We start from the raw sequence: 26,576 nt of genomic DNA, 5'->3' as shown, positions 1-26,576 counted from the left end.
CTCCAGCTCACCGTCCCTCCTCTGCCCTTCTGCCTGGCTGGCTACCTGAGGCTGTGTTGAACTTGTTGCTGCACCGGCTGCACTAGTTGTGATGTATTAGGTTCGGGTTTGAACCTCTTTGATTGCCGTTGTTATTGTGACGTCACCAGGAAGGCGAGACAGACAAGTTGAACGTGACAGACGTGAGCGACATGAATGGATGAAGATACGAACGAGTCAATAAAGGAATCTTATTGAACCTCGGGTTAAGCCTCGTCAATATAACACTGATGACTTGTCGTACAGAACTTGTAAGTCGCTTTGAATAAAAGTGTCAGCTAAATGACTAAATGTAAATGTAAGTCTTTTTCTGGTCTGCATCCTCTTAGCAGTTGTTTGTATTGAGCCGTACTGTATTGTACCCATTCTGCAATCTGTTAATAAAGTTTTCAATCAATTAAAAAAAAAAAAAAAAAAAAGTTTAAGTTACAGGATCCTTTAAAGTGAAAGTTGTCTGTGACTAACATTGTTATTTCATTTACAGCAGGTGGATGCTCTGAGTAAACATTTAAGTTGGGAAATGTTTGTTAAGTTTGTTTTTGCGAAATAGGACGTGTTAGCAAGAGTTCAAGCTAAACAAAGGTAGAATACTAAGTTCTGTTTGAGAAAAAAAAAATATGTTAAAGAGAAGGATGTGATGTATTAGGTTCGGGTTTGAACCTCTTTGATTGCCGTTGTTATTGTGACGTCACCAGGAAGGCGAGACAGACAAGTTGAACGTGACAGACGTGAGCGACATGAATGGATGCAGATACGAACGAGTCAATAAAGGAATCTTATTGAACCTCGGGTTAAGCCTTGTCAATATAACACTAGTATTATTGTGGATGACGACGTTGAAGCAGCAAACATGTCTGTTATTTTATTATATTTGTCAGCATCCACGACCACCTCTAGTTTTCAGATTTTTTCCGCCGGCAATTTCTCCATGTTCTGTTTCTCCATTTTTCCTGTTTCCGCATCTGTTCTTTTAACACGAGAAACAGGTGAGAGAGGGGGGGGGCTTATTAAGAGATGTGATTGGGCCGCAGCACGCATAATGGACCGCTGTTCCCAGCCTATTGGGGGGGGGGGGGGGCTTATTAAGAGATGTGATTGGGCCGCAGCACGCATAATGGGCCGCTGTTCCCAGCCTAGTGGGGGAGGGGCTTAGTAAGAGATGTGATTATTGGGCCGGCCCCGGTCGTTGACCAAACGGCCCACTAGCAAATAGTTACCGAGGTCCGGACCTCGGTGACCTCATAGCTGGCTACGGCCATGGGCACAATCAACACTGGGGCACGTGCCCCAGTGAAAGTGGTCTAAATACGCCGAACTGCCCACCATCTCTGCCATCTCTTAGGCAGGGCACTGAACCCCAAAACTGCTCCAGGGGGCGCTGCACTGCATGCGACCCTGTGTAGCCGGTGTGATCTTGTCTGCGTTGTGTTAAGTCGATTCGACCCCTGTTAAGGGATCGCACTGAGTGGGAGTTGAACCCCGGACGCCCGCGTCGCGGGCGGCATCACAGACCACTAAGCAAGAAGTGAATTCACTTCTTGCTTCCGGGTCTGGATGCCTCTGGGGAGTGAGTTTACTTGCAGTACCGCTTAACGTCCACAGCCACTTCACGACTTGTACCTCGTGACTGTGGATATACTGCGGTACCTCCGTTACACTCACCCCTCTAAACTCACTCCACCCAGGGCATCCGGGTCTAACGGCACCACATGTAGCCGGTGTGATCTTGTCTGCGTTGTGTGTTTAGTCGATTCGACCCCTGTTAAGGGATCGCCCTGAGTGGGAGTTGAACCCCGGACGCCCGCGTCGTGGGCGGCATCACAGACCACTAAGCAAGAAGTGAATTAACTTCTTGCTTCCGGGTCTGGATGCCTCTGGGGAGTGAGTTTACTTGCAGTACCGCTTAACGTCCACAGCCACTTCACGACTTGTACCTCGTGACTGTGGATATACTGCGGTACCTCCGTTACACCTGCGCTCTGACGTCTCAGATGATGAAACGCGTGGTGGACTGTGTGTTTGTGTAACTAGGAGGGATATGCTAAAAGACACATTTGAATTGCCTTGTGTACATTGACAATAAGCAACTTTGGCTCAATGAAAAGCGCTAAACAAATCAAATGTATTATTATTATTATTAATAAAGTAATCTTCTTATATTGGAATTATATTCTATTTATCTATAACATTTCTGCATACAAACCAGTTAGACCAATTTTCCTTGGTCACTGACCACAGATCAGCACTCTGCAGTGGGGGGGGTGGGGGGGTGTCCAGTTGTTGCTCTCCCTGGTCTTTATACAATACACAACAGTGAGGATCCTGTTAGATTCAGCACAGTACCTGTTATGAAGGGTTTGACCATGTATTCATGTACACGTGTCTTGTTGATAGTGGTGGAAGAGGTACACAGTGAGGTACACAGTTCCTTTACTTATCTAAAAGTAGAAATACCCAGATAAAATAGCACTCTGGTAAAGGTAACTCCATTCAAAATTATATTATTGAGAGGTATTCAATATTGAATGTACTTAAGTATCTAAAGTAAAAGTATGTTCTACGTGATGTTTGTGTATTCCAGTGCTTGGAAGTGTTCAAACCTTGTTCCATTGGAAGTTGGCAGGCTTCAGATTTGAAAAAACATTATCTTCATACATTTCTGCCATGTTTTTTTATGCAAAATAATTTTCTTCAAAGAAACTAGTACTGTAACTGATGGCTTCAGAAAAATGCAGTGGAGTAAAAAGTACAATACATCCTTTCAAATGTAGAGTAAAAGTACAAAGTTCCATCAAATGAAAATATTCAAGTACAACACACAACACAACACACACACACACACACACACACACACACACACACACACACACACACACACACACACACACACACACACACACACACACACACACACACACACACACACACACACACACACACACACACACACACACACACACACACACACAAAAGTCCCACCACAAGGATGGTTCATGCAGTGAACACATCTATGACTAGTACTGCCCTCTAGTGGTCGACTGAAAAACTGCAGGAGCAATTAAGGCAAGTGGTTTTTGATTTCCCTCCAAAACCAAGGAGCTCAACAGCTGACCTCACAATCTGGCCTGAATGACGCAGCCGGCAGTCGAGGCACTTCCCAAGTGTAATCAATTAATTGAACCACTCTTCTGAGTCTCATTACTGAAAAGGAATCAGGGTGTGATCATCCTAGTTTTCAGCACTGACACCAGATGGAAACTATAAAAGAAGGATGGGTCATCATGTCACTGTGTAGCGCGTGAACGTGTGGAAACCTTCAGTTTGGCTGACATTAAGTTGAATGACATTTAAACCTGTAATTTAAACAGGTTATTACCTCGGATGTCAGAATCATCTGTAATTTGTTGCATTGTTAACTAGCTAACGTTTGATATATTGGTTGATGCATATTTCCTCAGATAGTTTGTATATTTAGAATTTGTATAGAACTGGCACCAAAGTCTGGCACCAAGCAGAGCACAGAACGCTGGTATTCTGACGTGATGACCCTTCCTTCTTGTATAGTTTCCCTGACCGACAGGAAGATGGTTCAGTTTTTACACAAAGCGCATGGCCAGCGGGCATCTCAAAGGCCATGCGCGTGTTCATGGATCCTCTGGCCACGGGTGGACATCTCCCATCGAAGACCTATAGCGCGCCAAGCCTCCCGCTCTCCTGGCATCCTATAATAATCCTATGTGTCCAAAAGAAACCCAACTGCATCCTGCTGCTGCCTCTTCTGTCCCCTATTTGCCGTTCTTCACGGTTATCTTCAGGCTGGAGCTGGTGTTGGCGCTAGCCGAGGAGTCCGGGTCTCTCTCCTTGAGCATAACTCCGTCTGCGTCTTTGTATTTCTCTCGGCTGTTCTGTTGGCTGTTCTGTCGGCTCTTGCGCAGCCCTGAGTCCAGTGCCGTGCCCTCGAACAGGCGGGCCATGAACGACAGGCCGTCCCGACGGATGTAGGACTTCCCGACCAAGGTGTAGAGCACAGGGTTGGCACAGCTGCTGATGAAAGCCAGGGCGGAGGTGATGGGGCGGAATCGATGCGCTATGGCTATCAAGCTGTAGCGGACAGAGGACCGTGGGGAGAGAGAGAGGAGAACATTTAAGAGTGGAGAGAACATGTTGCGGAGTTCCTATCCAGTTTTATTTTAAAGAGACACATACACATACAAGCACAATAATAATACATACAAACAACATTCTCGTCTGAAAAAAGTAGCATGGCAAAATTTTTTGGTCACCAATGGTAATATCATGGCATTTTCTACGGTCATCATGGTGACAAAAAAATTATGCCATGCTACTTTTTTCAGACGAGAATGTTGTATGTATTATTACAACGCAGTCGCTTGTCTACTCGTACGCACGGTTAAAAGCAAGTATACCGAGACCCTGAGGTGAATAGTCAGCCTGCTCGTGGTTTTCCCAGAGCGGAGCTGTTTTACCAGACTGAGAAGAACCCCTCAAAATGGATTCCCTCTGAAAGGGGATAATGTGGATGAAATGCAGATGATTTGATTGGTTTGTATAGGATGTATTATGGCATTTGGCATCACTATAATAAAACACATATTACATTTTCTCCAATCACTTACCGGTCGCGTATGGGATGCGTTGGGCACAGTGCCGATGCAACCTATGGAAAGACGGATTGAAGGATCAGGATCCTTGACACAGATACAGGAAGCGCTTCTCGTGGGACCTTTCAACTGTTTTTTTCTGACCAGGGTTATTATTATAGTTTTGTATATTTCATTCGTCTTTTATTTGTATTTCATTTTTTGTTTTCAATTCAGTTTAGTTTCAGTTCATTTCCAAAGTGGGTTTGCTATAGTTTTGGTTTCGTTTTTATTGGTTTCAGAATTCGTTTTGTTTATTATAATACATTGCAAAAATCATGAATGAACAATGAACATTATACACCAATGTCTTCTCAGTATATATTTCTATTATATTTTCAGCACCTCTTTCTTCCCTTGTGTTGAACACGTCATTTCTGGTGGGTGCAGCAACGCACCACATTTCAAATTCCTTATTTCCCTTGCTTGTTCACATTTACATTGTTTAGTTTTGGTCTGATGTCTAGGTTGGGGGGAGGGGTTGCTACTGCTGGGCCACAAATCAGACTCTGCCAAGAGAGGTCTGGAGAAATCCACAGTGTGATAAGTTACGAAACTCCAAATCACATTTCAAACAGTTTGACAGCATTATGCTGCATTACAGATTCTACTTTTAAAATATAGTATAAAAAGATTTATAATATAGTCTTCAATGTTTTCTCGGGGGAGCATGCCCCTGGCGGGGTTACGACCCATGACCTCAGTATTTCTAAAATCTTAGCTAGGGCCCTGCCCCTCTGAAAATGTGACATCTTAACCTCTTAACAATCGCCCACAAAAGTGGCCCTTTTAGTTTTCGTTTTTGAGGACTGCATACTTTTTTTGCAAACCAAAATACTATACTTTATACTTATAGCACATGCATGGGTCTGATCTCTTCTGAAAGATGATATTCTGAAGTTTCTGATACAATAAATAGTGCTAATGAAATAGAGTAACATAGGTCTGAACTTGAGTTGTAGAAAAACTTGTTACTCACGTTTTTCTGTAGTAGTTAGTAGTCCAGAAGTAGTATTTCCAAAAATAATTGGTATGGCTGAAAAAACACCCTAGTACATGTCCAAATTTCATACAAATCCGTTCAGAAATGAGGGATTAGAAGCGGTTTTGGTAAAAGCTCAGAAAACGATTTTCTCATAGACTTCAATGCATTCGACAGAGAATTCTTTTCCTGTTTTGGCTTGTGACTTTTCACCTAGATCCCTGATTCGCTCATTCCCATGTGGGGTACCATTGGAAAGCCCTACTCATTGGTTACAACCCTGTCCAATCATCGCCAAATGATTAACGGAGGTAGAGGCTCGAGAGTCTGGAGTGGTATTTGATTTTTTTTTAAGTCTGCCGTCTACTTCGGCGCATGCCTCACATATCTGCATGTAACTCGAGAACCGCTGAATGGATTTTGCCGTTGCATGTTAAGAGGTTTTAAGTATCTACGTTTGAATCTGTTCCAAATCTTATCCTAGCATTTATGATCTAGTGATTATTCCGCGGTTAAACCAAAGAGTTTGATTTAAGACTGATAAACCAAGTAACCCGCCCCCTGCATGCTAAGAGGTGTCTGGATTTGATAGTGTTTGAATTTGATTGGGTGGCGCAAATGTCATCGAGAATGAAAGCAAATACACAGTAAATTTTGCTGAGTAAATTTGACTCAAACTGAGTACATTTTACTCAAACTGAGTAAAGTTTTACTCACTTGGGCTCAAATGGACTCAGTTTGAATAAAATTTACTCTGCGAAATTTACTGTGTACCTTCACCAGATGTGATAGGGCAGCCAGAAGACAAATATCTTCACCAGGTTGATAATGTGGTAGGGCAACCAGAAGACAAATATCTTCACCAGGTTGATAATGTGGTAGGGCAACCAGAAGACAAATACCTTCACCAGGTTGATAATGTGGTAGGGCAACCAGAAGACAAATACCTTCACCAGGTTGATAATGTGGTAGGGCAACCAGAAGACAAATACCTTCACCAGGTTGATAATGTGGTAGGGCAACCAGAAGACAAATACCTTCACCAGGTTGATAATGTGGTAGGGCAACCAGAAGACAAATACCTTCACCAGGTTGATAATGTGGTAGGGCAACCAGAAGACACAGAAGGTCACCACGATGGCCAGGATGAGCTTCTCGCTGCGTATCCGACGCTGAAACTTAGTCTGTCTGATCCTGCGCAGAATTCCAATGTAGCTGCCTACAATCACGGGGTAGGGCACCACAAACCCCAACACCAGCTCCATGGTGTACTGAAGGATCACCTGCGTGGAAGCAGGTGAGAGGAAGGGTGTTAATAGTGAATGACAAAACATGTCAAGAGCATGAAAACATAGGTGCGGTGGGGTAGCGTAGAGGTCTAACCACTCGCCTACCACCGCAGAGACTCTCGGTTCGAATCCAGCTGTCAGCGGTAACTCCGGCTTCGTCAGTCGTCCCTACGAACACAATTGGCAGTGTTCGCGGGTGGGATATGAGTCCTGGTCATTGCAAACAGCTACTCCTACTGGTCGGTCGGGGCGCCTGTTCAGCAGGGAGGGGATCTGGTGGAAATAGCATGAACCTCCACACGCGTTACGTTCCCCCAGTGAAACTCCTCGCTGTCAGGTAACGGTTGGCCACATGTATCGGAGGAGGCATGTGGTAGTTCTACACCCTCCCCAGGCCGACAGTGGGGCAATGCACGCAATGACCAGGAAGGGAATTGGCATAACCACAAAATGTGGGATGGGAGAAAGAAAAGGCAAAAAAAAAAGTATTATCCTACCTGGCTATAGAAGTAGTATCCTACTTCTGGCTATACAAGTAGGATAGATAGATATTTGTATTTGTCCACGTTCATGGAAATGTGTCTTTGGCTTCACCATGGTTGCAATCAACAAGACAACACAGTACAAACACCACGCAGGCACAAATTACACTGTATTACATTGCACAAAATGTGGGACCCTCTGGAAAACGAGATACTGTATCTCAAGTGGTTTTCCAAATAAAGAATTTCAATATAATTTCAATACAAAAGACATTGGTCCAAAACAGCCCAATACATAGACAAAAAGAGAAACAACAACAACAAAAACAGGGACAGAGCTGCAGGTACCTAACCAGTACCATGGTTAAAATTAAAATCTAAAAATAATTCATCAGAGCAATGGCATGTGTTGATGAAGGACTTTATATGTTTTTGGGGCTAGAGGAACTCTATAGCGCCTTCCAGATGGAAGTTTGTCAAACTCACCATGAAGGGGATGCAAAGGATCAGACAATATTTGCTGAGTCCCTATTCCGAAATACATAGGCTACATTGTTTTTGTGATTTCCCTATAACATTTCTGTGTTAGCTATAAAGCTCATGGTGTTATCCAGGAAAATACCTAAATATGTCAAACGTTCTACCACTATCCAGTATCCTACATCTGGCTATAGAAGCAGGTGTAATGCTGTAAGTGAATGTGTATGGTCTTTGGAGATATTGAAAAGGAATTGGTAATTATGTTTTATTGTACTTTATATGACAAGTTGACACCAACCAATGTATGATGCAATGCAGAGCAAACATCCTGAGTTACTGTGGTCTGACAAAACTCAGAAGCTGGGAGTGGCTTTTTCTAAATGAGGTGTTAGTTCAAATGAACAGCTTGAAAAAGGAGGCGAACTACTAGACTCTTTGTTTGGATGTACACTATATACTATATTTATATACGGCATACAGAATTATTATGAGCTTAATCTGTTCCTATTGATGTGTATGAATGTATAGAGTATGAATGTTTTGTTTTTTCTGAAATGTGAAGCCAAACTTATGAAGCATGACTCATAATAACGCTGCATTTGTTCCGTCAGCTTACGCTAAACCTTTTTAGCAATTTTTTCCCTATAATTTCTCTCTCGCATGAACTACAACTCCCAAAGACGGTTTACAACGACAGATAGCTAATATACTGACAAATGTACTCGTAAAACAGCCAATAAATACATTAACGTTTACACGATGTGGGCGGCCATGTCGGAAATTCCGACTTCCTACAAATGGAATGAGATCTGAGTTCTTATAGCCGCAAAATCTGCGGCTGTGAGCTCCCCTGTATACAGGACATTTACAACAACCGGTGCATCAGCAAGGCCCGGAGGATTATAAAAGACCCCAGCCATCCCAACAACAGTCTGTTTCAACTGCTGCCTTCCCGGAGGCGTTACCGCAGCCTCAGGGCCAGGTCCAGCAGGCTCAAGGACTCATTCTACCATCAAGCCATCAGACTCATGAACAATACCTAAACAATTCGATTTGACCCTGTGTTTTTTTTAATGTATTTAGTATTTAAAGTATTTTTAAGTACTGTATGTACATTTTATTCTACTGTTGCACTTTTTATATCACCACTCTCAGCTTTTTCTTAAATCATTATTATGCTGGTTTTTATTGTGTTTATTTCGTGTGTATTCTATTGTGTATTTTATTGACATGCTGTAGGTTGAGGGGGCAAGACCCAAGAACTTTGCTCTTTTTGTATGAGAATGTGACAAGATGCAACAATAAAACTGAATCTGAATCTGAATCTGAAACCCCCCGGTTCGAGCCCCAGCGGGGGATCTGACACTATAAGAACTCAGACGAGGCTCATTCCATTTGTCCGAGTTGCAATGGAACTTAGCGTCAGCTCTCTAAGCTTCCCCCCCTTACCCCCCTCCCCACCAGTCACTCACGTGGTTATCCTGATAGTGGACCGACTCGCACACAGAGCGGTTGTGGCACTTGGGCACCGCCTCCCTGAAGACGATGGCGGGGACGGAGGCGGTCAGCACCAGCAGCCAGACCACCACCAGCACCTGCAGTACGGTCTTCCGGCCAGTGATGGCGCCGAGCCGCTGGGGCCAGACCACGGCCACCAGCCGGTGGACGCTCATCAGCATGATGAGCTGTATGGAGGCGTACATGTTGGCGAGGCAGAGGTAGAACAGCACCTTGCACAGCACGTTGCCGAACGCCCACGTGTTCTTGTACAGGTAGACGATGAAGAAAGGCGTCAGGGCCATGAGGGAGCCGTCGGCGCAGGCCAGGTTGAGGATGAGGAGGGTCGTGACGGAGCGCTTGCGCGCCCGCACCAGCACGCTCCAGATGACGAAGAAGTTGCCGGGGACGCCCACAAGGAAGACGAGCCCGAGGATGAGCGCCCCCACCTTGCTGGAGGCGGCGTTGTCCTGAGGCGGACAGGGGGGCTGGAGAGAGGTCAGACCGCCGCTGCCGTTCACTCCAGACATCCTGTGAGCAAAACAAACAACGTGTTGTCATGTTGTCACCTCAGTGATCACAAGCTTTCATTCGTGTGTGTATGTGTGTGTGTGTGTGTGTGTGTGTGTGTGTGTGTGTGTGTGTGTGTGTGTGTGTGTGTGTGTGTGTGTGTGTGTGTGTGTGTGTGTGTGTGTGTGTGTGTGTGTGTGTGTGTGTGTGTGTGTGTGCAACATCGGGGCGACAGTGGCTCAGGAGGTAGTGCAGTCGTCTGGTAATCGGAAATCCCGGTTCGATTCCCGCTCCTCCCCTCTTTGAGCCAGACACTTAACCCCTAACTGCACTCCGCCGTCAATGTGTGTGAATGTGTGAGTGAGTGGGATGCAGTTGTGTGACACCTACACAGTGACTCACATACAGAACAGATTCACCCACAAAACAACACAGTTTCCACTCAACGACTCCACGGATAGCCTCCTTTTTGAATCCCACAGTCCTTCATCGACACATAGCTATACCTTGCTCTCCCCAGCCCCTTGAAAACCCTTTTCACCTAACCCTCTCTTAGCTCCCTTTTCATTCTCCCATGTCAAATAAATGGTAATGACTTACATTAACTAGACATTCGTTACCCATCCATTAAGGTTATTATGCTTGTGAAATAACAATGTAATAACAGTGTAGTAACATTGTAATAATAGTGTAGTAACACATCCATAACAACATACTGTAACTGAATGTTTCTATCCACAGCTAATCTCAGGGTGGTGCCAACTACAGGGCCAAGTTGGATGAAACATTGCTCATAGACTGAAAGCAGGCCTTTCTGGAATATAAAGTATTTTATTTGAATTAATTTGTTCATTGAAATACATATTCAATATGAAGTTACATCGTTTGAACACAGATGTGCTGGTAATCAGCTCTCTGAATGAATGAATGAATGAATGAAAACTTTATTTTTCATTCAGATTACAGATTGCAGAATGGGTACAATACAGTACGGCTCAATACACATTGTTAAGGGGATGCAGACCAGAGAAAGACGTTTGGGTGGGAGAGAAATACGGCTAGCCGTGGATAGGAGGGACTTGTTGAGGCAACGTCAAATTTAATTTTTTTACATATTGTGAAAGTACAGATTCATACCTTCAAAATAAGCCATCACATTTTGGTGGGATACTTTTCAAGCTACTTCCTATGAATCATGGTGATATCAGAAAACGCATTCAGAGATGAATGGCCTTCGAACTTTGTGGAGAGTTTCACACCGGTGAGTTAAACAACTACAACCCTACCCAGAATGCATTGTATTCGATGGCCCCCCTCTCTCTGGGGACATTAACACCTTGCGTCAAGCTCTTTTGTTATGTCAATTTGTTGGAAGCCTCACATAAGCCATGTAATGTTGGGGGTCAAGGTATTGGCTGAACCAGGAAGGAAAGGCTACATCAAAATAACTGTGTTTTGTTTCATAGTGTGACTTGTCGTACAGACCTTGTAAGTCTAAAAGCTAAATGACTAAATGTAAATGTATTATAAGGAAAATGGGGGACCCTGATATAAACAAGAAAAATCAAGTGAAAGAGTTAACCTTCTGTAGTGTGGTAGTGAAAGGTTAACCTTCTGTAGTGTGGTAGTGAAAGGTTAACCTTCTGTAGTGTGGTAGTGAAAGGTTAACCTTCTGTAGTGTGGTAGTGAAAAGGTTAACATTCTGTAGTGTGGTAGTGAAAGAGTTAACCTTCTGTAGTGTGGTAGTGAAAGGTTAACGGAGGGTTATGTATATAACCCAGTTCTATGAGTTATGGTGCGCTCAGCACCTGTCTGCACTGTACTTCACTTCGTGCACGAGCACTGAATAAAAAATTCCACCATGTACCTTTACATCCCAACATCCGTCTGACCACACCCCCTTCCGCTTACCTTCATAAGCAGGTGTGTGGTCACCTACTCGCCTCCTTCCCAAACTTTCACCACAAGGTGAGATCAAGGGCCGCAGCGGCGTCCAGGTGCTGAGCGCACCATAACTCATAGAACTGGGTTATATACATAACCCTCCGTTCTATGTCGTTAATGGCTTGCTCAGCACCTGTCTGCAACAGGGGCTGAGCGGGAGCCATAGCCCGACAAATGTACCCCGCTGAGGCCCCCCACAACCATCAGACCGGGGAGGACCGAGCCCACCCGACCCTCCCTAATGGAGGATACCCCCCCTATTGGAGGTTCACAGGAGGGCGACGGATCCGACCGTGCGAAGAGGCACTCAAGCAACCCAACGCACAGGGTGAGCAGACCGTGGCTTGACCCCACGACTACACACACGCACAACCCGCATGCCACCCGGGAACGAACGAAGGAACAACCTTGTTACTGCCCCCAAAATCACGGGGTCAAGAGCAAACCCAACCCTGTGGCAAGGCCGTAGCAGCGGAGCGCGAAGGAAGACCCAGTCCCACTTAAGGGACTGGATCCCCTGGAAAAAGGGGGCCCGGAGAGGTCAATGACACCAGGCATTAAGACCCCACCAGGCGGTCACTCAGTGACACCGCCCCCCACATCGCCAGCGTATTCGGATAGGGTCCCTCCAAGAGCAGGCCCTTTCCCCCCAATAGCCCACCGCCTGGCACACTGACACTGCAGAACAGGCAGTCAGCATGGCCATAAGCACACAAAAAAGGTTAACCAACGGAAGCAGGCAGCGCACCGGGGAAACCAGGCAACAGGCTGTAACCTGAGCCTGGAGTACTGCGGACGAGACAGGCGCCAAGGAGTCAGCTGAAAACAGCCCCTCCGGCGGAAGGGGCGCATGCTGGCGTTGTTGATCACCATGACAAAGCCTCTATCAAAAAAAAACCCACCCAGAGGGGTCGAGGCAGAGAAGGCTGACATGATTGGCAGACGTCATGAACGTGCAGGGGCACACTCAACTGGGCAACCCGGGAGTTGACTCTGCTCCAACACACCAGGGAACCAACCACCCCCATGACCACATGCGGTGGTTGTTCCTATAACCCCTCAAGAAAAAAACTCCAAAACACACCTGCAGGTATACACTGGCTATACCGCAGTACAAGTGTTTCAGTTTTCAAAAAAGGGTTATTCCAGGTCTACGGTATCAACAAAACTTTACTTCGGACCGGGCCCGGCGGCTCGGGAAGCACACAGGGTTACTAGAGGAGGTCCAGAAGACCACCCTAACAGCCCTCCCTCCGCCATGCGAGAGAGAGAGGAGCGAAGAAAAAGAGAGAACCAGCCCCTTATGATAGTGCCAGGTACAAAAAAGTGTACCCAACAAGGGTCTCTATAGCGCCCAACCTTGTGACACCCTGGGCCGACCCGAACAGCAGATCTGCATCCCCGGCGGACAACCGGAGAGAACCGTCACGGTGGCCCACCCCAAGGGCGTGAGACCCCTCTACCTATGTTTTGATCTCATTCCGCTAACATCCCCCAGACATGAACGGGAACCCGTCGAGAACCAGTAATAGGGTCTCGGAAGAGGACAAACCCTCCATCCCAATTGCTTTATAAAAAGCTGTTTTAACCATAATTATACAACGGCATGCAAATTTCTCGATTCTGATTGGCTGAAACAGTCCATTTACACGTATGTATTGCGATCAGTCCACGCTTGCTGGCCCAGGACCCGCCCACAACCGAATCACATCACATCAATCCGCCGGATCACAAGAAGGTGGACAATAATCTTTACAAATGGATATGTTGATAGCGACTAAACGACTAAATATCAAGCGATTCTGTCACAGCGAATGTCTTAGTCGTTTAAACAATGTTGGATGATGTAATTGATGGGTCTTGAATAATTGTGTAACAAAAGAAAAATCGCGATTTGATTGATTGATTAATTTACATTTTCTTTTCAATTTATTTTTCCTCCTCTCTGACTGTCAGCGCTAGCTCTAGTCTCCACCCACCGCCACCCCCCCCCCCCCCCCCCACACACACACACACACACACACACACACACACTCCTGTCTGCAACGCGGGTCAGACTGAGAGAGAGCTGGGTGCTGCGCTGTTCTAGTGAGCATGGCCTATTGAGTTGATTGATTGATTGATTGATTGCTAATTTTATTACTGTACGCTTGGTTTCCAACTGGTTAAGTTTAGGCCATCTACAGTAGGTTTAAAAAAATAAATAAAAAAATAGGGCGAAGAAAACGTTTTTTTCCTATAGGGCAAAGAAAACTTTTTAATTTGTTTTACCTACTTTCTATAGAAGCATCTAAGAATGAAGTTCTATGGAAAGTAGGTCTGCATTCCCTTAACAATTGTGTGTATTGAGCCGTACTGTATTGTACCCATTCTGCATCTGGTAATAAAATTTTCAATCAATCATTCCAATAATACACAGTTGGATGTGTTAGTTGGTTGGATGCACTTCAAGCTGCTTCCACATGAGGCAACTTCTCTCAATCATTCCAATAATACACAGTTGGATGTGTTAGTTGGTTGGATGCACTTCCGATCTGCTTCCACATGGAGGCAAATTGTCTTTTTTGTAGTTGTGGGAACTACTTTTTCTGGCGGATGGTTTTTTCAATAAATCTTCGATTAATGTGTGTTTATTGTATAGAAATAAGGTTGGATGAATGTGGCAGTTGTATAAAAGCTTTACACCACTTGCAGTCGTGATTTGTGAACAATAAACCATGCCTAGGGGGGTCTAACGACCACCCCTAGGCATGGTTTATTGTTCACAAACCACTCCTGCGCGTGATGTAATGCTTAAATAGTGAAAGGTTAACCGTCTGTAGTGTGGTAGTGACCGGTTAACCGTCTGTAGTGTGGTAGTGAAAGGGTTAACCTTATATAGTGTGGTAGTGAAAGGGTTAACCCTTTGTAGTGTGGTAGTGAAAGGTTAACCTTCTGTAGTGTGGTAGTGAAAGGGTTAAATAAATAAAGCTAGATTTGTTTTTGTACATGTTCTCCTTTTCTGTGTAGATTAAGCCTAAATCTGCTGTAAAATATATAAACTTATTTAGACAAATAATATACCTGAGATAAGAAATGATATTTCATTAAGGTAAAAAAAAAGATAAAACAATAGCTCTGCACTGTATTAAGATATGAATCATTTCACATTAAACATAATTTACAACACATGAAGGAGCTTCTATCCCCAGGCCATCAGGATGCTCAATGACAATGGGTCTCATTCTCCAAAATTTTTCAAAGAGTTATTTTGGAAGACTTATCTTGGAACCACTGAGACAGAATCAATGACAAGTTCCCGAACGTGCTGGTAATATGTCTTAAGTGGCTGAAACGGTCGCACAAATGATATGATCTGATATCTGCTTGGCGAATGTGATTCTGTCTTAAACTCAAAAGCGCGTTCCCGATCAGGTCATTTGCATACAAAACAACGCCTCCAGAGCTCCTTATAAGGCAAAGTAATGACGCAGCTGTGTGGAAATGGATGCGGAAGCGCTTTGCAAGTCTTGCGACCCATCGAAATGAGATTAGATTAATGTATTGTCATCATAATACAGCTTGTGGTACACCTGCCGCAGCGCGCGCGCACACACACACACACACACACACACACACACACACACACACACACACACACACACACACACACACACACACACACGTGCGCAGTATACTGTAGCCTACGGTGTAATGAATGAACGCAGTATAGGCTTATTATTTCATTAATGCCTACGGTGAAATGAATGAACGCAGTATAGGCTTATTATTCTATTAATGCCTAGGCTTATTATTCCATTAATGACTTGTTGCATTAGGATTTAGTAGATACTATATGCTCTGCGCTACATACAGTATAGTACAGTACAGTCTGTACTTATACTGTACGTAAGGCAGAGGCAGAGCATATATAGTATCTACTAAATCCTAATGAAACAAGTAACTAGAATATATTAAGCCTATACTGTTCATTAGACACGTAGGCCATACTGGCGCACACAAGACTTATTTTTTTTTTATTATCTTTTTCCCCCTCCTTCTTTTTCCGATTTTTCTCCCATCCCACTGTTAGTCGTTATGCCAATTCCCAACCCCCTTCCTGGTTGTTGCGCACTTTCCCCTACTGTTGGTCCGAGAGGCCGGAGACTGTCACATGCTTTCCTCCGACGCATGTGCAGCCAGCCGGCAGCCAGCCTGGCCGCGCAGATTCTCACCGGGAGAGTGTAACGTGTGGAAGGTCGCACTACCTCTCTCCAGATCCTACCCTTGCTGAGCAGGCGCCCCGACCGAACTGTAGGGGTCGCTGTCCACAACGCCCAGGACCCACCCACGGCTCCCCTCCCCCTAACTCAGCCAAACGAGTTAGTATAGCGATCAGCCCGAGCCAAGGCAATGCTGACTCTCCGCGCACACAAGACTTGCTATTTCCATGCGATTAGCTTTAGTTCTTATTTATTTATTTATTTATCCACTGTCATTTCAGTGTTGATGTATAGGCTATATAGTGTATTTCAATATAAGTTTAATTGATTAATGATATATTCGAAGGAATGCAGGTTTATAGCAATATCAACCCCCTCCAATGTACAGTAAATTACCAAGTATGGTTTTGTCAATATTCCAATGTACAGTTTTGCTTGTACAGTGTCCCCCACCCACCCCTCCTACCCAACCTCCTCCAACAGTTTCTACGTCAAATGTATATACCCTCTTTTTCTGGGCTCTTTTTGTATCACAAACAGTACTGTATTTGCAAATCTGGTATGTGTACCACGATAGCTATGAGCTAACTAACGTTACAAGCTCAAACACCTTATAACTACTACTATTGTTGTGTCCATAAGTTCCCTGGCAGACTACTTGTGAGGACAAAGGTATACAAAGAGGAGAGAACCATTTTAAATCTGGCATTCATGCCGGCTAACAAGCTAGACGTCGCAGCATGTTGTTAGCACAATAGTAGCCCACTCGGTGCATCACAGTCACTGACTGTGATGCACAGAGTGGGCTACTATTGATCAACATGCAGCGACGTGTAGCTTGCATGATGCGTGTGCAGTGCTTTGCCTGCCCCACAGGTCTGAGAAGAGGACCTGCACATGATTTTACTCGTTCCCCAAACTCCTCTACATGCCCCGATCTAAAATGGTTCACGACAGTAGACATAATGCTAACGTTAGCCAGCGCCATATATCCAGTAGTACTATGACCCGGACGGGCATAAGGCATAAGTTGCCTGAAGTGACGTCACGACTGTGCTAGCGTCTGATAAGCTTTTAGATTTGCTCGTGCATGTTATTCGTGCATGGACCTTTTTAACCCTTTCTGAGTGGCATTTCCGGCGTCAAATGGAAGAAAATAAATAATTAAATTAGATACCAATGATGTAAACTACCCATAATTGCAGAGTAGGGTTTAACCTGCAAGTTGGCCTTTAAATCTGCTCTCAGCCACGCTCAAATCTGATCTCAGGAAAATTTGGGGACTCGCGCTCCCAGCCCTAATATGTCTTAAATGGGCAGAAATCTGCCTAAGAGGAAATTTTTTGTCTTAAATTCGTTAGGGAATGAGACCCAATGACACTATGTAAGAACCCATCATCTACACTCACTGCACAGTGCACACACATCCACATGTGCACACTCACTTTAAACAAACACTCACCTTACCACTCACTTTACTCACTTTAGACACTTTAACACACTTTATATGTATCTATTATTAAAGAGATTTGCACTACATTCATACATCACCCTACCCTAAGTTTTGTACCTCATCTCATTTCTGCATTGTACCTCACTGTTACTCATTTTACTCTGTATTGTATATTGTATCAGTGTTTCCCCTACCATTGCCAACGGGACGCCCCGCTCCTCCAGAAAAAATAATAATAATAAAAAAATGTATTTAAAAAAATTTACATTATTTTTCTTTTCTTTTTTTATTCTTTTTTTTAAGTTTGCTTTAATCACAGTAACGTTGGCGAGCTAGCTAAATTATACATAAATCGGTTTTCATATAAATCAATCTTCACTAAGACATTAAAACGGTGGGGCGGCACGGTCTACGGAGACGCAGAAAAAAGCTACCAAATCCATTCCGAGACAACTCAGAGACTGACTAGCATCGCACATAACAAGTCTCAGGGCTAGATCCACAAAGAATGGATTGCACGGTGCTAATTATAGAATAGAATAGAAAACTTTATTGCCATTTCAACACATGGTTGATTGGGATTTGTCTTGGTGCCACATACAGTACAGACATACAATATAAAAACACAAGAATACATGCAATACAATCCCCACAATAAAAGTTTTACACAAACAATAAAAAATTAAAAATGCTACAGTACCTAAAAAAAATACAGTAGGTCTAACCCCTGAAACAGACAGTAGTTCTAACCCCTGAAACAGACAGTAGGTCTAACCCCTGAAACAGACAGTAGGTCTAACCCCTGAAACAAACAGTAGGCTAAACCCCTGAAACAGACAGTAGGTCTAACCCCTGAAACAGACAGTAGGCTGAACCCCTGAAACAGACAGTAGGCCTAACCCCTGAAACAGACAGTAGGCCTAACCCCTGAAACAGACAGTAGGTCTAACCCCTGAAACAGACAGTAGGCTGAACCCCTGAAACAGACAGTAGGCCTAACCCCTGAAACAGACAGTAGTTCTAACCCCTGAAACAGACAGTAGGTCTAACCCCTGAAACAGACAGTAGGTCTAACCCCTGAAACAGACAGTAGGCTGAACCCCTGAAACAGACAGTAGGCCTAACCCCTGAAACAGACAGTAGGCTGAACCCCTGAAACAGACAGTAGGCCTAACCCCTGAAACAGACAGTAGGTCTAACCCAGGGGCGTAACTATGGGGGGGGACACCGGGGACATGTCCCCGGCATGTTTTCAGAATGCAGTTAGTGTCCCCTGCACGATAATAAACGGTGACGCGACGTGATAGCGGCACGGTGGTGTAGTGGTTAACACTGTCGCCTCACAGCAAGAAGGTCCAGGGTTCGAATCCCGCTTGGGGACCAGGTTTCCATGATGCCAGTTACCCAGGTGGGGTATCTCCCAGGCCTTTCTGTGTGGAGTTTGCATGTTCTCCCCGTGCTCGCAAGGGTTTCCCCCCCCGATAAGACAAACCCAATGGAAAAACATGCACAACAACAAGATCGCTAACGCTGTGGCGTCCTTGACGAAGACGGACAGGAGCACTTGGATTGGTCCCCTGGCGCGGCTCACGTGGCGCCTGTCTGCTCCCGGCTGCCCTTGGGGGGGAAGGACGACGGGATGGGTTAATCGCAGATACGCATTGTATGCATGGTTCGCATGTGTGCCAAATGGTGACCTCGGAGCAGGTCCTAAATTATTATTATTATAGGAAAACGGCTGCTTGGCCATCTCTGAGCCATTGTCATGCAAAGTCAAGTAGCCGGGTGAGCACCCGGCGCTAAGTACCACAGCTGTCTTTGCATATCAACAACAGCCCAGTATTCAGGTGTGCTCAAAAAGGCTACATACTGTAACACCCCTCCCCAGTTTGGTGTGAAACTGTGATAAATAGCGCGATCGCGATCGCGATCTCTCTCTCTCTCTCTCTCTCTCTCTCTCTCTCTCTCTCTCTCTCTCTCTCTCTCTCTCTCTCTCTCTCTCTCTCTCTCTCTCTCTCTCTCTCTCTCTCTCTCTCTCTCTCTCTCTCTCTCTCCCTCTCTCTCTCTCTCACACACAACGTAGTACGCACGTTCCGAGTCTCGCACGGCATTATGACTTGTCATAAGTGAATTATATAGAAACAACTCACCAAAATTGACTTGCACAACTGATTTAAAAAAAATCTACGAAAAGGGGGGGACCCCCCCCCCCCCCCTTCACCCACTCTACCCCCACCCCCGCGACCATACAACTATACGTAGCACCCCTCCGCCACTGATCATGCCCCCAAATGTGTCCCCCCCACAACAGAGCTTACGCCCTTGGTCTAACCCCTGAAACAGACAGTAGGTCGAACCCCTGAAACAGACAGTAGGCCTAACCCCTGAAACAGACAGTAGGTCTAACCCCTGAAACAGACAGTAGGCCTAACCCCTGAAACAGACAGTAGGTCTAACCCCTGAAACAGACAGTAGGTCTAACCCGTGAAACAGACAGGAAGCAGAGGCAGAATGCCAGGGTTATTATAGTTTTGTATTTTTTATTTGTTTTGTTGTGAAGGGCCAGATTAAAGCTGAGAATCTACCTTTATTGTTTATATACTTTGTATATTATTTATATATACACGGTATATCCCTTTACCTGCGTTCGAACCATAGTAATATTCGCTCTCCTTATTGGATAGCGCCCTAGGCGCCAGCTCGCAAGCCCCCAACGTCAGGTTCAAAGACAAGCTCAGGCATGTCGTAACATGCCCGGAGACAGCGTATTGATCCCAGACAAGAACTGAGGTCTGGGACTAGATAATCACGTAAGTATATATACGGCGCAAGGTGCGCACAGCAGCACTTCGTTCGTCTAAACAAGCAGTGTGGCAGTTCGTCTAAAGTCTGTCTGTGTGAAGTGAGCAACCGTGCGTTGAGAACATGTGCGAATAGAATGGTGGGGTGTCGGAGTTTGGTGCAGTAACGTCAAGTTCGACCTAGTTTAGTGTGAGGTAAATGGTCGTTCGTTTATTGTATGTCGTGCAACCCAGTTCGTTCGTGTGTAGCATCACCCGGCGGTTCGTCGTGTTTGGCTGGTGAACCTTAGCCAGGGTGTGTGGCCTAGGTACGTCGCCGGCACCCGGGGAGGCCTAGTCGGAGAGTTACTGGCCAGTAATTAAGTACATACCTAGCAGTGGTTTAATCTATCACAATCTTTAATACAGTCAGGGTATTGTAACCCCTCAGTTACAATTGGTCCTTCGAGCCGGAGGGTATCAGTAATATTTAATATAATATTAATATTGACATGGCCAGCGGTGAACACTCTCCAGGCGGCTCCCCCAAGCTAGAACGCCCGCAGCGCAAATGTCGGCTACCTCCATATCTGGAGGACTTCGCTTTCGTTTTGCCCCCTAGCTTATCTAAACAGACGTTAACCCTTAGAAGTCTAACCTAAATAGCTCCTCCTCCTGAGAATTTCCCCCTTTTTTTTTGTTACATAATATAAAATTACAGATTCATACCTTCAAAATAAGCCATCAATTGTCAAATTTGAGACGATAGTTTTCAATCAATGTCCTATCAAACATTCTGGTAAAATCCTAACACCTTTTCAATATAGGACTTGAAGTAGAATCAAGTTCATTCAGCTATCTGATGAGAGAACTACACTCCCAGAATTCAATGTGATCATTGTCACTAGCACCATTTCACACCTGAGCAAAGGCCCAGTCATTCCTTTGTTATTCCAGTGAATGGACCCAGCAGGAGGCCTAGCCTGTGTGTGTGTGTGTTTCTGTGTGTGTGTGTGTCTGTGTCTGTATCTACAGTACTGTACCATATCAAAAAAAAATAAGCAAACTAGACTAGATGTAAATGTAATGTGTAAATGTGTAAATGTAAATGTGTGTGTGTGTCTGTCTGTCTGTGTATGTGTGTGTGTGTATGTGTGTGTGTGTGTCTGTGAAACATGTCTTGTACTCATTTACCTCACTAAATACAGCAATGTGTAACTGTAGATTTCAAGAGAGAGAGAGAGAGAGAGAGAGAGCGACATTTATAATAATTATATTATTAATTAGTTTTTTTACACACACACACTAATAACATGATCATAACCAGAGAAAACAAGACCAAAGACAACTGGAATAGAATATCACACAATTTTATTAAAAACACATAGAGAATAATAATCAACAAGAAACATCAACTGTATCAATTGTATTGTACAATGAACAACCCTATATATCACTTTTGGATTACAATAGTAATACAAGGTGCCTCATATGATATTTGGCAGAGAGCGCGACCACAATGAATTTAGGCAAAATCTCAAAAAAAATAAAATTATGCACATGTATAAAAAAAAATAGGTGTCTCCTCATGGTTGTATCTGCCTGTTTTGTATCACACTAAGTGATATGTGAAAAAGCAGTTCCTGTCTGGAATGAGACAGAGGGCCACACCACATTCACCGCACTTCCAGGGGGTCTTCATCTTACAATGTACGCAAAACAGGCGGCCAGCCGTGGCCTTCTGGGATTTATCTGCCTGTTGCGTGATCGCAACAGGTGAATGGTTCCTTGGTAGGCGGTCCACTGGTGCTGTGGGTAGATTGTCCACTGGCACCTGTACAACTGTGATGCCACACAGCTCAGCTACCAGCTCCTGCTGGAAGACCAGGTGGGTCATCGGCTGCACCTGCTGCTCTCTGCACAGCTCCATGTGAAGAAGGTAGGAGTTAGTGGCGGCAATGTCCAGATAATGATAGAGCAAAGTCCTGTACCATCGCATGGTCTTGTGGTGTGCAGAGTAGTACTGGATGAGTTGGTCAGACAAATCAACGCCTCCCATGTACTTGTTGTACTCCAGGACAGGTGTTGGGCATGCAATGTTCTCAATGGACCAGGTCTCACTGCGCTTGTTTTTTATTCTCCTCAGCACAGTTTTTCCAGCGAATGACTCGTGGATTGTGGAGCAAACAGAGACTTCACGTGTGTCCATCCACTTCACAAAGACCAGTGGGCCATCACGTAGCCACCTGATGGTGCCCCTAGCATCCTTCTTTTTGAGAGCATTCACCTCTGTGCGGGGGCATTCTTTTCTGTTGTCTCTGTACGTTCCACATGCTCCGACACCTAGGCTATGCAGATCCCTGAAAAGCTTTGGACTTGTATAAAAGTTATCGACATACAAATGATATCCCTTGCCCATGGGTACTTGCTTGAGGTGTGCTGGCTTTATCAGGGACATGACAGAGTCATACGCCAGTCCAATGCCTGATTTGAACTTTGACTTCCCGGCGTAAACAGCAAAGTCCGAAGTGTAGTGTAGCCATTGCTACTGTCAGCCAAAACAAAAAGTTTGAAGCCCCACTTCGTTGGCTTGGCTTTCATGTACTGCTTCATAGAAGTATGGGCCTTGCTTGCAACCATCCTCTCATCAATGGAAATGTTTTGCCTGGGGTGGTAGAGCGCTTTGCATGCAGACCTGATGGTGTCCATAAGGGGCTTCAGTTTGAACAGGCGGTCATAGTCTGCTGTCCCCTTCTTTCTGTCATTCACAACATCCTCGTCCGGATCACTCATGTGGACGTTCCAAGATATCGTTCGGAACCTGTCCCTTGCCATGACAGTGGGTGGAAATGATATGCTGAAAATGGTGTTCTTTTTCCAGTACTGTTGTACTCCTGGCAGTTTCAGAATTGCCATGTAGAGAATCAGTCCGAAAAATGTGTACAACTCATTGGTGTTGATGTCAGTCCATTTATATTTTTTGCCACTTGCCTTGCTCTTTGCAGCTTTTTTGTTTGTGTTCCTGACAAGTGTTTCCACTGCATCGTTGTCTATGTACAATTTGAATAGGTCCAGTGGTGTATACTTGCAGCTTGGGTTGAGTTTATGTCCAGGTTCTCTTGCTGGTGTGAACCGTATAGGCTGCGGAGCTGTGTCGTGGTCCTTTTCTGTTTTCCAGGGTTCATTCCAGCGTATGGCTGCTGTCGATCTGGACCAAGGCTTTCTACTCAAACATCTCCTTCTGTATCACAAACAGTACTGTATTTGCAAATCTGGTATGTCATAAATGTATAGATGTAGCAGTACTGACTATCTGTATGTCATGTATGTCCTGATGAATTGAAAATGGGGGACCCTGATGTAAACAAGACAAAAGTCTTTCTCTGGTCTGCATCTTTCCTTGTGACAATATTGTTTACCAAAGAAAATATACACCTATCTGCATACCTAATCATGGGCCATTGACTCTGGTATTTCCCTCTAAGTGCTATATTTGCAATTGAAAACCACACCCACAACAGAGAGAGAGAGAGAGAGAGAGAGAGAGAGAGAGAGAGAGAGAGAGAGAGAGAGAGAGAGAGAGAGAGAGAGAGAGAGAGAGAGAGAGAGAGAGAGAGAGAGAGAGAGAGAGAGAGAGAGAGAGAGAGAGAGAGAGAGAGAGAGAGAGAGAGAGAGAGAGAGAGAGAGCGAGAGAGTGTGTGTCTTGCTCTCTCTCCCTCTCCCTATATCTCTCTCTGAATATGCACTATTGTATCAGTACCACATGGATGGATTCAGAGAAATATGACTATGAGGGATGCTGGGCAGAGAGTCTAATCTAAGCTGCTTCACAGTGGCATCATAATAAGAACATTCCAACTGGGAAAACAGGTATGTATTCACCTCTCTACTTTTTTTATTACATTGGATACTCTACTGGACCAAGGCTTTCTACTCAAACATCTCCTTCTGTATCGCAAACAGTACTGTATTTGCAAATCTGGTATGTCATAAATGTATAGATGTAGCAGTACTGACTATCTGTATGTCATGTATGTCCTGATGAATTGAAAATGGGGGACCCTGATGTAAACAAGACGAAAGTCTTTCTCTGGTCTGCATCTTTCCTTGTGACAATATTGTTTACCAAAGAAAATATACACCTATCTGCATAACTAATCATGGGCCATTGACTCTGGTATTTCCCTCTAAGTGCTATATTTGCAATTGAAAACCACACCCACAACAGAGGAGAGAGAGAGAGAGAGAGAGAGAGAGAGAGAGAGAGAGAGAGAGAGAGAGAGAGAGAGAGAGAGAGAGAGAGAGGAGAGAGAGAGAGAGAGAGAGAGAGAGAGAGACAGACAGACAGACAGACAGACAGACAGACAGACAGACAGACACAGACAGACAGACAGACAGACAGACAGACAGACAGACAGACAGACAGAAGAGAGAGAGAGAGAGAGAGAGAGAGAGAGAGAGAGAGAGGCGACGTCATCTTTCCTTCACAAAGCGCATCGATGCTATTCATAACTCATATACACAACGCACTCTGCCATACTTAGTTAATGTTTAGCGCGACGTGGGTATACAGGACTGTCGAGGATGCTGCAGAGTTTCTGTTGCACATAGAAGCAGACTCGACACAAGTTTCGTCTTGACGCTGCGTCTCAGCGCACACACACACATACACACACACCACATTATTCTGCGAAGCAGCTCAGTGTCCCGTGGATATTATTGCAAGAGATATTTCATACATATTATGAAAAGCCGATGCCGATCTGTTGTTTAGAATTTGGATGGGGGGTAGCGAGTCTCTGATACCTCTCACCTCTGCACGGGGGTCTAACACCTATTCACAGCGCACACGCTTCTCTTGTGTGTGTGCGCGCGTGCGTGACGTGCGTTTCGTGACGCGCTGTAGTTCTCTGGCAAACGCAGATAATTACAAGCATACCATCTAGCAAGAATTAAACGTATTTACAAATCGTATTATGTTTAGCAAGTAAGGAGACATATATAGTAAATCTCAAAGCACTCGAAATTGTAATTTTTCTATTTTTACAGATTTCTGAAAAGCGCGACTTCCAGAGCATTTATGAGTCATTCTAAATCCCTTTGTTCTCCGCCCACGGGTCCAAACAAGCCCTGCGACCTAAAAGGGTTAAATACGGATAAAACGGATAGTTTAAGCATGCCCAATCCTATCGACTTGGCGGCCCTGCCAGTAGAGACCCCAGTGGGTTCAAACGAAACTGACTTAGCTCACGGGGGGGACCAAGTGGGACATGACGTGACTATACCTCCAGACAGCGTCACCGGGATAGACCCCAGAGCGCTCCAGGATAAAGAAAGCGCTCCAGGGATAGACCCCGACGCACAACCAAGAGAAGAGTACCGCCCTCAGGAGATAGACCTCGGAGCGCGCCAGGAGAACAGATCTCCACCAAGCCCTGTCAGCACCCGATCACCTCCGTCAGTGTCATCCCCCAGCGAGGCGGACCAGAGACTGGCGCAAGCCTTGATCGCCACGCTGACAGCTTCAACCGAAAGAGACCGACTCCAGGGTGAGCGCGACCGGCTTCAAGCAAAGACGCTTAGTGACCGCGAACACTCTGCAACGGAACGAGAGCGCCTCCACGCGCAACTCCAAGCACAAGCCCTTAGTGAGCGCGAACACTCTGCTACGGAACGAGAGCGCCTCCAGGCGCAACAACTAAGTGAGCGCGAACACTCTGCTGTGGAACGAGAGCGCCTCCAGGCGCAACAACTGAGCGAGCGCGAACAACGAGAGCGCCTCCAGGCACAACAACTAAGCGAGCGCGAACACTCTGCAGCGGAACGAGAGCGCCTCCAGGCGCAACAACTAAGCGAGCGCGAACACTCTGCAGCGGAACGAGAGCGCCTCCAGGCGCAACAACGGAGTGAGTACGACCGCATCAGACTGGAGGAGAGGCGCCTTCAGACGGAAGAGAACATCCAGCGAGAACACGCCAATGCACAGCGCGAAGCAGAGCGCGACCGGCTGCAGGCGCAGATGATAGAACAATTGATCGCCAGGGCGACACCCCCTCTCTCCGCACGGAGCTCCCGGAGATCATCACGACAAGGGTCTAGGGCACCTTCCCCTACCCGACAAAGCAACCCGGGACCCGGCCAACAGGAAGAACCTGCCTACGTCTCCGAGCCCTCTCCCCGACCGGTCCATACGAGACCCAGCCAACGGGAAGAATCGGCCTACATCGCCGAGAGACTAACTAGAAGACTCCAAGACC

General features: G+C 45.4%; 1 protein-coding gene across 2 annotated transcripts in view; it reads right to left on the bottom strand.

Moving 5' to 3' along the window:
* Positions 1 to 2,943: 2,943 nt before the first annotated feature.
* The window catches only part of ltb4r2a (leukotriene B4 receptor 2a), a 39,356-nt gene continuing 15,723 nt past the window's right edge, over positions 2,944 to 26,576 (bottom strand). The window contains exons 2-5 of one of the 2 annotated variants that reach the window (XM_084312679.1): positions 9,406 to 9,961; positions 6,765 to 6,965; positions 4,677 to 4,717; positions 2,944 to 4,140 (exon numbers count right to left, since the gene is read on the bottom strand). In XM_084312679.1, coding sequence (XP_084168805.1) covers positions 3,825 to 4,140; positions 4,677 to 4,717; positions 6,765 to 6,965; positions 9,406 to 9,960 — 1,113 coding nt within the window. In that variant the 5' untranslated portion in view covers position 9,961 and the 3' untranslated portion in view covers positions 2,944 to 3,824. The remainder of the gene's footprint in view (positions 4,141 to 4,676; positions 4,718 to 6,764; positions 6,966 to 9,405; positions 9,962 to 26,576) is intronic. The other variant, XM_084312680.1, reaches the window with a different exon arrangement.

This window comes from Notolepis coatsorum (genome assembly GCF_963971535.1).
Source record: "Notolepis coatsorum genome assembly, chromosome: 4".
Classification (NCBI taxonomy): Eukaryota; Metazoa; Chordata; class Actinopteri; order Aulopiformes; family Paralepididae; genus Notolepis; species Notolepis coatsorum.
The sequence above is the reverse complement of the archived record's forward strand: the minus strand, read 5'-3'. Positions and strand labels throughout refer to the sequence as shown.